Raw genomic sequence first — 13,994 nt, forward strand, 5'->3', positions numbered from 1 at the left:
AAAAAAAAACGAATAAACTTGTAAGATTAGTGCAAATATGCGAGGACATACATACATACATACATATGTATGTCTGTATATAGAAATAATCCTTCCCAGAACCTAATTATGAATTGATAATGAAATAATTATTTCGTGCAGAGAGTTTGGAATTCCATTATTTCACTCTGCTATAATTGCAGTTTAAATGTCCCCACAAAAACCGCATGAGTTCTGAACAAGAAGCGTCGCACTATACCGCCAATCGAGCTGTCACTTATAGATCTGTAGCTCGTTTCTGTAACGCTTCCCTACCAATTACTTCTCGACTGGTAGAGAATATTACGCCTTTCTTTACTACTCATTAGCAGTAGAGAACAGGGCTTCGAATTCATATACGAATTCGCTTTCGTAGAGAATAGTTACAGAAACGAGCTACTGGGCAGCCCTATTTCGATTGCTAACTGTAAGCATTCTAACTGAACTTCGTTACCCCACGTCTCCATTTTCTACTAAATATGTCTTAACATCTGTCAAATTTATGTTTTAACTTTGTCCCGTTTTCTCATGAGGGCTACTTGCTGTCTTAACATATCACTCTCAAAATGGCATCAAGCCAATCAGATCGATCTGTAGCCAATGTAGATGGCGCGGTGAAATGAAAACTGAATTGTCACCCTACGACGTGACAGCTGATGTTAAGACAGATATGGTTTAACAGTGGAAATTTGCGGTCTCCACCTGACATTTCTGTCTCAACACAGCTTTTCTAACAAAATCTGTAAAAGGTGGAAACGTGGCGTTACCAGTAACACCTCTGTTTCCTGCCACCCGAAAAGCATTAATAGCTGACTAACCTTGAATGTTAAAGTTTATCTGCTACCTACAATAAATGTGCTGTTTTCATTATTGCCAAAATTACGCAATGAAAAATACGAGTAGCACAGTGGTTCGTTAGCTTAAAAGTTCTGCAAATTTCAGGTTTAGAGTAGGAAAATTAAGCTCCTACTCCTTTGTGCATTTTGGAACCTAAATTTTGGTCTAAATGCGCGTTTCCTGATCAACTATCGCCGTACCCTTACTCCAACCGTCGGTCACGATTGCAGCTGCACAAGACCTTCCGAAAGTTCGGTTCAAGATCGCATACCCAATTCGTCCGGACAAAGATGACACTATACTCGACGTAAGTCGTGAAATGGTTTCCCCTAACTCAGATCTGCTCCACACTGTTAAGTGGAGCGAGTGCAATAAAAGACACCTGTCGTCGTTTCTGTTCTCTGCGAGCTAACGTCAATTGGAAATGCTTAGTGAAGCCAGGTCCTTCTCCAACTGATTTCTCTATCGCATAGAAGGACTTCCTCTTGCTCTGCTACTAGCAACGAAGCCTGCATTTTATACTTTCAGCGTTGCAGCTTATCAATTAATTCGGAGTCGCTGTGTTTTTGAGTCCAACGCACTAGTACTTAAAACAATTTTAGATTGAAATATTTACCCGTTATATCCTTTTACTTTTACAGAAAACTAACGTGCTCAACGATCACCAAAAGTCACTTCTGGAACTCGAGAGTAGACTGACAGCGGTTTTAGTTTTCCGAAGCCCTTTTATACGATTTTTTTATTTTTGAAGTTGTACTAAAATAGTTTATTAATTAAACTATAAAACATATGTGTTTGACGAAGAAGACGTAACGTCTTATTTGTCTTCGTTTTAGGGGAACTACGCACTCGTGCAAAAAAAAAATAATACGTCAAAATATATTATGTATTGTTTTATGTACATAGATTAGGAAACAAGCGATGTCAAATTTTACGCCTTAGGACAATGTTATTCGAGTACATAAGTTTCAAAAACATTTCTAAATCCCAGGCCTAATGCTAGCAAGTTATTCTTTTTATACAATGCCTTTTATATATTTATATTCTACTTCAGAGCACGATTGCCACTTGCGTCTCGTTTTTTTTTTTTGGGAACCAAGATGTGTGCCTAAATTAAAAAATTTACCAAAATATGTTTTATCTATAGGTAAAATTTATATATTGTAGACTATTTTATTATGCTGGAACATACAGGGATCTTCCTCTTGTCTTATGTTAAATTCTCTTTAAAAATTACCAACAAATTTTGGTATAAATTGAGGTATTGTTGTTATTATTATTAGTATTCGAGCGAATAAACGCGACCGACTTGCATAATATAGTTTTATTGTGGTGACTAGTGTTGTCAAACTATCGATAGCTGGACTACCCTGACCACCTTTAGTTCATACACTTTGAAATATTTTTTTACTTCAAGATTGTATGAACTACAAGTGAGAAGTGTACGAACTAAAGGTAGGCCGGGTAGTATATAGTACTTACTATAGGAATTGTCAATAAAAATACAGTTCATTCTCTAAAACAAAAAAGCAAGTGCGCCTGGGCTACACTGGAGAAGTGAAACTTACTTTACATACATATCTATTTTGTCTCATAACCAATATACATACCTACATATCGTCACCTGGAATGTAAATTAAACGTAAAAACATCGTCACTGAAATGGAAAAAGTCGTGGCAAATTATTTTTTATTTTTCAATAAAACGTTGTGGAGAGTTAGGACTTTTTGCATTTCAGTGACGATGCTGTTACGTCATTTTGCATATCAAGAGACGATGTGTACATACATACATACGTCTGCTTTTGCTTATGCTTGGTTATATTTTTTTCTGTTTTCTATCTAGATCCCTACCTCTACCGCTGTTTGTTCTAATTACATTGTATGTTATTATGTTTTCCTTTATCCTCATTTTTATCTTTATACTCTATCGATAATAAAATCGATAGTAACATCCAATAAAATATCGATAACAAAACCGATAAAAATATCGATAAGAAAATCGATGAAAAATTCGATACAATTTTCGATAGCAAAATCGATAATAACATCGGTAGCAAAAACTCTTAGAAACTCGATAAAAATATCCATAACTAAATCGATAAATATATCGATGAAAATATACATAATAAAATCGATAGGAATATCGATAACAAAATCTATAAAAATATCCATAACAAAATCGATAAATATCTATAACAAAATCGATAAATATCCATAACAAAATCGATAAATATCGATAACAAAATCGAGAAATATCGATAAACTTCAACAAAATCGATGCATATCGATAAATATCGACAACAAACTCGATAAATGTATCGATAACCATACCGATAAAAATATCGATTGTTTTATCGATAGGTCCCGAGAATCCCAAAAATCTCAATATCGATAACAAAATCTATAAAAATATCCATAACAAAATCGATAAATATCTATAACAAAATCGATAAATATCCATAACAAAGTCGATAAATATCGATAACAAAATCGAGAAATATCGATAAACTTCAAACAAAATCGATGCATATCGATAAATATCGACAACAAACTCGATAAATATATCGATAACCAAACCGATAAAAATATCGATTGTTTTATCGATAAGTCCCGAGAATCCCAAAAATCTCAAAATAGTTCCCAGATTGGGTCTCTGTTCATCTTTCTCTATTTTAATCTTTCTTCGCCTATCTTCATCTTTACTTTTATCAGTATCCTCATCCTCCTCTTTGTCTTTACTTTTATGTTTATCATTTTCTTAATCTACATATTCACCTTCACCTTTGCCCATATATATATGTATATGAAAAGTGTTTAAATTTACCTTGGTCTTCCTTTCTGCCTTTATCTTTACGCATCTTTGTTTTTGTTTTTATTTTTACCTTTGCCTTTATCTATGTACGTACTCACCTTTACTTTAATTCTTGCATTGGTCTTTTTCTATGTGATATTCTTTAACCTTTTATTAGCAAGTTTTTGTTAAATTAATACCATAAGCATACATACAAGAAGCACTCGTTTCAGCCCCAACAATTTCCGTTGCACCATTTCCGTGTGTCATTTCCGTTGAATTTGCCAATTTACTCCCAACCAACCGCCGTTAAAGAAGTTTCACTGCAAAAACTTTAAAAACTCAAGTTTAAAACTTTGTAAGGGACTGCAAAAAAATGCAACAAATTGTCACCCAAATTCCAAACTTTTTTTCTCAGAAGTGTTAGAATTTTTTTGAGCACCCAGTTTTATAGCCAAATAACACTGAGTAAAACAAAAAAAACCACTTACTTAAAAATAATTATATGTGCGTTAACTAATTTCTAAATGGTGTCTTTTTCGAAACGCTTGCACTTCTTCTGTCAATGCCTGTCTATCAAGTATAATACACGTGTGTTCTGTAAATAAAATAACAAGTGACTGAGCGCCATCGAAATGTCATATATGAAAAAGTAAGCATATATTTATAGCAAGTGTTTTGTTTTATTTTTAAAACGTGACCTTGATAAAAAAATTAGCTAATACTTTAGTGACGCTTTGGTAATAAGTAACAATAAAAAAACAATCGTGCATGTTAGATAATTTAAGTGTTTTTTTTTATTATCTGCTATCAAAATATATCATGTATGGGAGGGTGTAAATTTACTTAAAAATGTTTATGTTTATGTACGTTAACTAATTGCTAGCTTAGATTAATCTGTTCAGCGCTGAGCCGCACATAGACCGGTAGGTAGGTGCTTAGTGTTACCAGTTGGAGCTCGTTTCTACGCGTTAAAGAATATATCAAAAAGAATATCAAAGCTTTTTGCGAATTTCAGTTCAAATTTTTGAATGTCCTCTCATTTCTCGAAATGGTGGGTTCCCAAGCGTTTTAATCTTGTTTTTGACAGTGCAGGACATCGACAGAGAAGATGCTTCAACATTTCCCCGGTCTCCCGCTCACGACACTTCCTGCACCTGTCCACGCCTATGGTAACAAATTTTTTGTGCAGGAGCAGCAACCAGGATAGTCTCGGGAGTCTCCACACTGGGACCTTCTATCTTCGTGTGACTACATCATTTACCAATTCAAAATGGCAAAAAAAACACGTCGTTGTTCTGGTAAAGCTTGTAAAACTATAGGACGATTACTCTGTGTAAAATGTGATGTGATAAATATTTTTGCTACTTTTGCTACCTTGAACGTGGAATGTGCATTACGTATTATCAATAAGTGTATTAAAACTTATAGTAATGGTGATTGCGGTGGGCGAATGCCGTGACTGTCTCAGTCCTGTTAAAACCGTGGCAGTCCTGAGAGTACGTTCCCGTCGCCATTAAGTTCGCGGCGGAGGCATGGTTGAGATGTCGCCCGTTTTGCTCTGGTCGGCTCCGAATTCGTGACCTCGTATGAGTACGTTTTAAACCTCGCCATTTATTCGTCTAAATTCATCTATAGGTCCATTTTAATAGCGATTACACACCCGGGTTTTTGATAGTTGAACGCGAAACCAATTGAATGGAACTCTAACATAAGATTATACCTCTAAATCTACGATGGCTTGGGCGTGTTGTACGAATGGACAGAAACGCTCCAGATCTGTAAGTATTCAACGCATTTTGCGATGCTTGTAACAGAGGAAGACGCAGGCCTCCTCTGGGTTAAAATGACCAAGTGGAGAGAGACTTGGCTTCGTTTGGCATTTCCAATTAGCGTCAGTTGCTGCAGAAGGGACATTTTTTTATGGGTATATTTATAGTACTTGCAAACATCAGACCAAATTTATAATACTATTCAAGCATCAACACCAACGAAAAAGTTTTGATATAAAAAAAGTTATAATATTTAAAACAAGAAATTTTTTTATTTTTTGCTCCCCACTGTATATGCATTTTTTATTACAACGCTTTTATCAACTTACAATGTTGTATGTCCAGACACCTATTATATAGCTACAATACCTTTGTTTTGCAAAGATCCTACATATAAAAAGTCTAGACATCAACCTCGTCGATAGGTATTATATCAATTACCATATAATAGACACGAGAGGTAGATGTCGCCTTGCCGGAAGTAGTTAAATATGGCGCCTAAAAATATGTGCTACAGCGAAAATGGACGACACGCCATTTCTTTAAATGAAATTGAGTGGTGCTCGTGTATATATATGTACATACGTATATGCATGCGCGTATGTTGAAAGAGAATATAAATATAGTCTGATAAGATACAATACTTATGTATCAGAGTTTCGCTGAATTATTGATCTGTATACATACATCTTTGTTTTCGGTAGTGGTAAAATTTGCGAAGATGTAACGCATAGCCCAGCAAAAAATTTCAAAAGGCTAGACAGAGACGAACACATGGTGTTTGTCTCAGTGAGTGAATTTGGTGGAGTGACTTGGTAATCCGTTTAGGGCTAGTTGGGAATTAGTCTTTGGGGACCAGTTGGTAATTAGTCTGAGTCCTGTTGGGATTCAGTTTGGGGCTAGTCCGAATCTAGCTACTTTCGTACCAGTTAGCGACCAGTTGGTTGATTTGAGCTCCAGCGATCGTTTGGAAGCGCTTGAAAGCCTTTTAAGATGTTTTAACCTGGTTTTGGACGCTGGGGGTGACGTATTCATAGGTGCAGGCACCAATCTATTAATATCGTTGAATTATTTTAATTTCTACAGCAAAACTTTATACAGACAAGACTAAAAAGTAGAAAATAATATTTCTCAGTCCCATAGAATTTGTTTTGATAACTTTTGATTTTGAAAGTTTAGCAAAAGTCAATTTAAACATTTTATGAGATTGAAAATGAAAAGCGTGGGGCGCATGTAATAGACTTGAATTGATAGGAAAAGTAATAAATGTATGTACATACATACATATGTATGTGGGCATCTGAATAACGATCGCTTAAAATCGATCTTAAATTTGTACATAACTCATAAATTATTTATAAGCAAAAGTCGCTCAAATTTCCAAATCAAAAGTTATCAAAACAAATTAAAATCAATGAAAAAAAAATCAAAATCAAAAATTCAAACAAAAACAGCGCAAAGCTCTGGAGTGCTAGCCGAGAGATGCAAGGTTGGAGTCCAGAGCAGAAAATTTTTTTTTTTTTTAATATTCTTTTTTATTGTAATTTTTTAAATCGTATTTAAAAATATTGTATCTTACTTTTTATGCTATATTTAGGTTTTCTCATATACGGGTATGAAATTAATTTTACATTATGTAATTTATATTTAAATTGAAATAATTGACTTACCTTACTCTAACCACCTCTAACCGGCCTCGAAGCTGCGATATCAGAACCAGAAACAGTAGACTTCGCGCGACGCCACAGTCGACATTTCCCAGAAAAGCACTTAACTTTGTCTTAACAGCACTGACAAAATTCAAAATTATGTAAAGAAATTATTACTTATATTGAAGAAATTATTACTTATATTGAGGAAATGATTACTTATGTTGAGTAAATTTCTTCTTCTTATTTGACACTGTAACCGCCTAAGCGATTTTGGCGGAGTTCAACAAGGCACGCCAGTCGTTTCTTTTCTGTGCCAACTGACGCCAATTGGAAATGCCAAGTGAAACAAAGTCCTTCTCCACCTGGTCTTTCCATCGGTGTCCATTCGACAAGAGATGCTGATCCCGCGGTAGTTGGTGCGAATGGCGGGGTCGCCTTTCTTGTGGATTGGGCAGAGCACACTTTAATTCCAGTCGTCGGGCATGCGTTCATCTGACCATGTTCTGCATAAGAGTTGATGCATGCACCTTATCAACTCCTCGCCGCCGTACTTGAATAGCTCAGCTGGCAGGCTGTCAGCTCCAGCGGCTTTGTTGTTTTTCAGCCGCGTTATTGCTATACGTACCTCGTCATAGTCAGGCGGAGGAAAATCGACTCCGCCATCATCGACTGGGGGATCGGGTTCTTCTTCTCCACAACTTTCCAAGCTGCTACCATTCAGTAGGGTGGAGAAATGTTCCCTCCATAATTTAAGTTTGTTCTGAACATCGGTAACTAGGTCGCCATTGTTGTTCTGGCAGGAGTACGCCCTGGTCTTGAAACCTTCCGTAAGTCGCCTAACTCTCTGGTAAAATTTTCGGCCATTCCTCCTGTCGCCCAGCATTTCAAGCTCATCGCACTCACGGGTTTCGGCCTCTCTCTTCTTATTGCGGCAAATACGTCTCGCTTCACTCTTCAGATCCCTATAGCGGTCCCACATAGCGCGCGTTGCGCCCGATCGAAGCGTGGCCCTGTAGGCGGCATCTTTTTCTCTGCAGCTTCCTGACACTCCTCATGGTACCAGTTGTTCTTTCGGGCTCGCTGAAATCCGACTACTTCTTCGGCGGCGGTACTAAATGAGCGGGAGATGTGGTTCCACTGCTCGCATATGTCGGTTTGTTGAAGAGCGATCTCCGAGAGAAAGTGTGAGAGTCGAGTAGCGAAAGCGCTGGCGGTCTGTTGTGATTGCAGCTTTTCGACGTTAAGCTTTCCTTGCAGCGCTCGTACGTGCGCTCCAAGCGCTCATAGAAGAGATTCTTGGATACCTCATCCTTCTCTTCCCTCGGAGCATGGGCGCAGATGAACGACAGTACTCGGCGACGGATTCTCTCTCCCACCACAAATCCAACACCGAATTTGCGCTGCTTTACATGGCAGCTGTAGTATACGTCGCAAGGCCCCAGACATTGCTTGCCTTGCCCCGTCCAACGCATTTCTTGATTGGCGGTGATGTCAGCTTTCGCTCTTACGAGGACATCAACCAGCCGGGCAGACGCTCCTTCCCCATTAAGGGTACGGACATTCCAGATGCATGCCCTCAATCGTTTGCCGTGGTCATCATCAAAAGGGGGGTTCTTATCCGAGGCTTTGTTTCTCTTTTTCATTGGAGCCTGTTTTTACGTGGCGGGTCCCAAACCCAGCGCACAACCCATTGTTGGGACGAGTAAATTTACTTCCTCAAATTAATGACGCCGTATTTTTTAGCATGAACTCGAATTAAGAGAAAACTTCACAAATTGAGTAAATTTTTTTTAATATTAAGGAAAAACAGTAACTCTAAAGTAAGGATACTCTTTTCTTGTTTTATAGAAATGCATTTTTCTGAGTGTACAACGTGAACTAGTTGGGTTGAAAACTAAGCCTTCTATTTAGCAACGAGTAGCTTTCCCAGCAGGGAATGGACTAGCAACAGCCTCATTGATTGTCATGACAAATGTGATTCGACTACGATCCATCCCAACCTTGCAGAGACAAGGTCTTACCAATTTGTTTACAATATTTACCCAAATATTATTTGCGAGCGCTTTCTAACCAAATCAGTGAACGGCTAACACAGCTTCCTCTCAGTACAGTACAAAACACCTACACAAATACAGAATTATTCAAAAAAAAAGCAAAAGATACTACATATTTTTCAATGCTCGTTTATTTACATATATACAGCCTGCTATGCTTTACACGCATTTCATTGCAATTCTCAACCAAAAATGCATGCAAAATTGTTCGGGAAAGCAATGAAACGCGGTAAAGTGTCAGAATGATGAAAATTTATATAAAGCATTTTCAAAGCAAGAATAGTAAACAAATTTTATATCGGCAATAGAATAATTTGCATCCAATAAATTTTCAAATCCTATCTCTTCTCTTTCCTTCAACTTTCAAAGAAGGTTATTATATCTTGTTGCGGCTGTGGTTGTGCACTTACGACACCCCAGGAACGCTTGATGTGGTCGACACCCTTCTCTGCGATCATAATAGCAGGCGCATGCGTATTGCCCGAAGTTACAGCTGGCATAATGGATGTGTCCATAACACGAAGACCTTGCACGCCATACACTCGCAATTCGTTGTCCACCACAGCCAAAGTATCGTTTGCTGGACCCATTTTACAAGAGCCCGCTTGATGATTCTCGGGTCCAGTATTGTATCGTACAGCACACGCCCAGTAATCATCCGTGGCGAAGTCGTATGATGCACATGCGGATATTGCGCTGGTAGCCAGCGTCAAATTGTATTTCTGTAGAGCAGGAGTTTCCGACAATTTTATGCCAAATTTGATGGCTTCAACCAGCGTGTTTACATCATGTTCCACGGATAAGTAGTTGGCGGTCATGAGTGGAGCGTCAAGAGGATCGTTGGAAGCGAGTGTAACCGAGCCACGTGATTTGGGATGCAACACTGCGGGATAAATGAACACCGAGCGATTGCCGCTGGATAGCAGCGCGCCAACTTCACCGGTAGTGGCACAACTAGCCGAGTAGCCAGCAAAGAAGTATTGTACATCGGGTCCCCTCGATGGATCCGCGTATTTCGTGCTTATTTTAGCGGTCATATCACCAATACCAGTGCCAGAAAGTAGACCATTGCGGAAGAGCAGATATTCTGTGGCGCTGGCCCAATTTAGAACGTTTGTGTTTGTTTCGTTAAGGGTGAAGGTCAAAAAGAACGAGACGTGATTGTGTAGATTTTTGCCAACACCGGGCAGATCGTGTACGACAGTTACATTGACTTCACTTAGTTCGTCAGCTGGTCCAATACCGCTAAGCAATAGTACTTTTGGTGAGTCCAAAGCGCCAGCGCTGACGACCACCTCTTTCCTCACAGATACTGTGATAGTATTGTTATTCCTATCGATCAATTCAACACCATTAACGATTGTACTGTTCGGTTCGAAGAGCACTCTGGAAGCAGTGGTGTTAAGTAGAATGTGAAGATTCTCACGGTTGCGTGCGGGACGCAAGAATGCGCGTGCAGCACTAAAACGTATGCCATTCTGTGATGCCATCTGTCCTTTCATGAAACCGGTGGCATTGTAACCATTCAAATCATGTACGCCATAACCTAAAATTAAAAGTTACAATGGCAATTAAGCTTAGCGCAATATTACATTGCATGAAATGAAATGATAAATGTATAGCGGCGATGTACCGTCGTGCGATGAGTGATATAATGTGATATCACATCATATGGTATTACATGATGTGATATCACATCATATGATATTAAAGTCACATCAAATCTCACATTTTTATACAAAATATATTTTTATCTAATGCCCTTTTTGAATTTCATAAGCTCTATTTAAAATCGCACTCGTAACTTACCCAATTGCTCACCACCCCTTAAGATCGCATAAGACAATGGTGGATTGCAGGGGAAATGTGAAACAGGTAGCGGTCCACCAATGGCATGCAAATCGCTATCAACCTCAGTAATTTGCAAATTATTTTCGGATTTCTTATAGTATGGCAATATTTCGTCGTACGACCAACCGGTATTACCCAAGGATGCCCAATAGTCATAGTCCTCACGATTGCCGCGATTGTACATCATACCATTCACCACCGATGTGCCACCCAATACTTTGCCACGCGGCCAAGAGCACTGTTGATTCGTATTTGCCAGGCATGCTACCTTCTCCGGTTGAGTTTTGTAGTTGTAGTCGATGTCACTGCCAAGATAATTTAAGGAAATTGATGGTACTTGTGAGCCAACTGGTTCATCATCACCTGAAATGAAAGCGAAGAAGGAAATGGATTTGTACATTTACATACATCAGGGTTGCCGTTTTGCTGTAATTGCACCAAAATTTTTAGCTTCCATTTCTTTTGGTAGTTTGGTTGGGTTGGATGAAGCTTTTGGTAGGTAAACATTTTTTGAAAATCCAACCAAATTGAGCATTAAAATTTGTTCTATAAATTGCTTTCAATTTGCTAACACTTATGAGTTGTCACCCGTAAGAGTTTTCTTTGTTTGTTTTTTTCATATTTTATTAAACACACAATTTGCTGCAAATAAAACCTCTCAAAGCTATGATCGGGCAGCTGATTTGATTATTTTTTTTCTTTTTTCAAATAATGTGCTCTCGAAAATGTCAAATATTTTTAGTTTGTTCTTACAAAAATTCTACATTTTTAAAATCTATTGCATGTGAAACATTTTTTCATACAAAACAAATTATTGAACAGCAGCTTCCCTCCAGCAACTCCCCTATAAAAGGTTGCATTTACGAAGGACAGAGAAAGGGAAAGAATGCAATCCCTTGTTGCGAAAATGGTAGTAGAAAAGTACGTAATTAGTAGTGAAATTCCTTTTGTAAATTCTAATGTATCTGCAGGAAATCTGGCAGTTTAAACAAAATGTTTAACGAAATATTAATACATCTGCGTGAATTACGTAATTTATGTGCTATTTAGCTGTATAAAAAATGCAAAAGTACTCAAAATTAAAATAAAACTACCATGAGATTTATGTAAATATCCAATTTGTATTATTGAATCATGGCTTTTGACAAGGGCTTGAACCCAGGCTAACGTGCACTGCGAATAGAGATTTATGAGGTTCATGTATGTACGTATGTACTCGTAGCTATCGTAATGCTAATTTAGATTTTTATACGTTGTGGTAAAAATAAGCGAATAAAACAACGAAAGTTTCTTAACCTGGCTAAATTTTGCTAGTGCGAATTTTCTATGGAAATCAAGTGTTAAAAATATAACAAATTATTTGAAACTTACCCGCTTCGACGAGCAAAACTTTCCAATCCAATACTTCGGAGAGACGCGCAGCAGCAGCCGAACCAGCAGTTCCGCCACCAATCACAACAAAATCATACTCACTATCGGGCTCCGATCGGAACTAAGATGTTAGAGAGAAGAAAATTAATTAAATAATTTATATAAGTATGCAGATAGTTTTATTTTTTTATTGACTTACCCTGGGTGTGGCACGTCCACAGGGATCCTCGATATCGCATTGCGAGCGGAGGAAGACCTCCAGCAGGCCCATGAAGAGCACGTATGCGCTGCCGCCACAGGTGGAGGCCAATGTAGGCGTGAGTGGTGAAGTCACCGGACAACCACAATGGGTGTAGAGGTAAGACATGTTGTTGCTGTAAAGAAAAAAGACGAACAATCAATTACGATCAATCAGAGCTGTAACGACCCTAGTCAGCGTTTTTTGGAAAAAATGGCGGAAAGTTGGCAGCGGAACTACTCAACTGTGCTTGTCTAGGACAAACAGTCAACGGTTAGACAATATGTAGCTATGTGTCTTATGAACGTGCCCAATATGTCACAAATTAGCATAATAATCAGAGACAAATCGGTGTCTTATAACAAATTAAACACCCGGTACGTGCTCTACAGAAATTCGGGTAGAAATATCACAAGATTAACAGCTGATTCATTCAAACTAATTTCCGGTATTTTAACTTATCAAATAATTCACAATAGAAGCTATCATATCAGTGCCTAAAACTATACAACTTAATTGAGCCGGCAAATTACGCTCTGCTATCACTAGCTGAAGTGAAAAGCTGTATAGAAGCTGTTCAGCGAAGATCACGCGATTTGTACATTTTGGCAGTCACAGAGTGTTTTTTTTCACAAATTTGAGTTCAGCTCACCAAAAGAATTTCCGAACACCACTCTGTACCTGCCAAAATGGACAAATCGTGTGAACCCTGCTGTAGATGAATATGAACTTCGGCAGCTGTGTGGGGAAACCAAATAATGTAATTCTTAACAGAAGTGCCTAAAACTTGAACAGTTTTGCCATGTTAAATACATTTGAAGCTAATTTCCGTTATTTCTCTTACTAGCGCCTGAAACTATACTTATTATTTACTAGCGCCGGCAGCTTTAACAAAATACGCTCTGTTAGCCATAATTTTTACTGTGTTTTGACCACCTTTGTATCGAGACTCGTGGAGCGTCTAGGGAATTAATTTATATTTTAAATATGCGTTGTCATTGTGATTGGAACCATGCTGAAAATTTCAAGTCCCTAGCTTGTCGGGAAGTTCGAAATTCTACTACAAAATCGTTGCCCGACGAAAGCTGGGTTATCTTCTAAGATTTTTTATAGAACTAAACCCTCTAATAACCAATCATTGCCTTTCTTATCTACACGGTTGTCCTTTTTTAAAGCAGCCCTTTAAATGTCCGTACATTGAAATAAGCAAAATAAGCAGCATCGTCAAAATTTAGCTTGGCAATCCTGAATAAGCAAAAAAAAAGCAAATCCAAGCAAAAGCTTAAACTTTTCGGCCCAGTTGATCAGTTAAAAGTCCTCACCGATTGTAAATCCTTTTTAGAAGCCTAGTACCTCCGGAGCCAGAAATCTTTCGTTCTTCTTTCAAATCCGCTACTCTTTACATTAC

General features: G+C 38.0%; 1 protein-coding gene across 1 annotated transcript; it reads right to left on the reverse strand.

Moving 5' to 3' along the window:
- Window positions 1-9,257: 9,257 nt before the first annotated feature.
- Window positions 9,258-12,715, reverse strand: LOC118735057 (glucose dehydrogenase [FAD, quinone]-like). Its single transcript, XM_036464690.1, has 4 exons — window positions 12,548-12,715; window positions 12,349-12,469; window positions 10,936-11,340; window positions 9,258-10,672 (listed from the first exon to the last, which is right to left on the reverse strand). The coding sequence occupies exons 1-4, from the start codon at window positions 12,713-12,715 to the stop codon at window positions 9,483-9,485; spliced, it is 1,884 nt and encodes a 627-aa protein (XP_036320583.1). The 3' UTR covers window positions 9,258-9,482.
- Between the last annotated feature and the right edge of the window lie 1,279 nt (window positions 12,716-13,994).

Source organism: Rhagoletis pomonella, unplaced genomic scaffold (genome assembly GCF_013731165.1).
Source record: "Rhagoletis pomonella isolate Grant_MI unplaced genomic scaffold, Rhpom_1.0 Rhpom_scaffold_00001, whole genome shotgun sequence".
NCBI classification, from domain to species: domain Eukaryota; kingdom Metazoa; phylum Arthropoda; class Insecta; order Diptera; family Tephritidae; genus Rhagoletis; species Rhagoletis pomonella.

Excerpts from the sequence above, each read along its gene's own strand:
- LOC118735057 (XM_036464690.1), bottom strand. The coding sequence starts at position 12,715 with ATGTCTTACCTCTACACCCATTGTGGTTGTCCGGTGACTTCACCACTC. Across the intron at positions 11,341-12,348 it reads AGTTTTGCTCGTCGAAGCGG|GTGATGATGAACCAGTTGGC; the intron begins GTAAGTTTCAAA and ends CTTTCATTTCAG. Across the intron at positions 10,673-10,935 it reads AAGGGGTGGTGAGCAATTGG|GTTATGGCGTACATGATTTG; the intron begins GTAAGTTACGAG and ends TTTTAATTTTAG.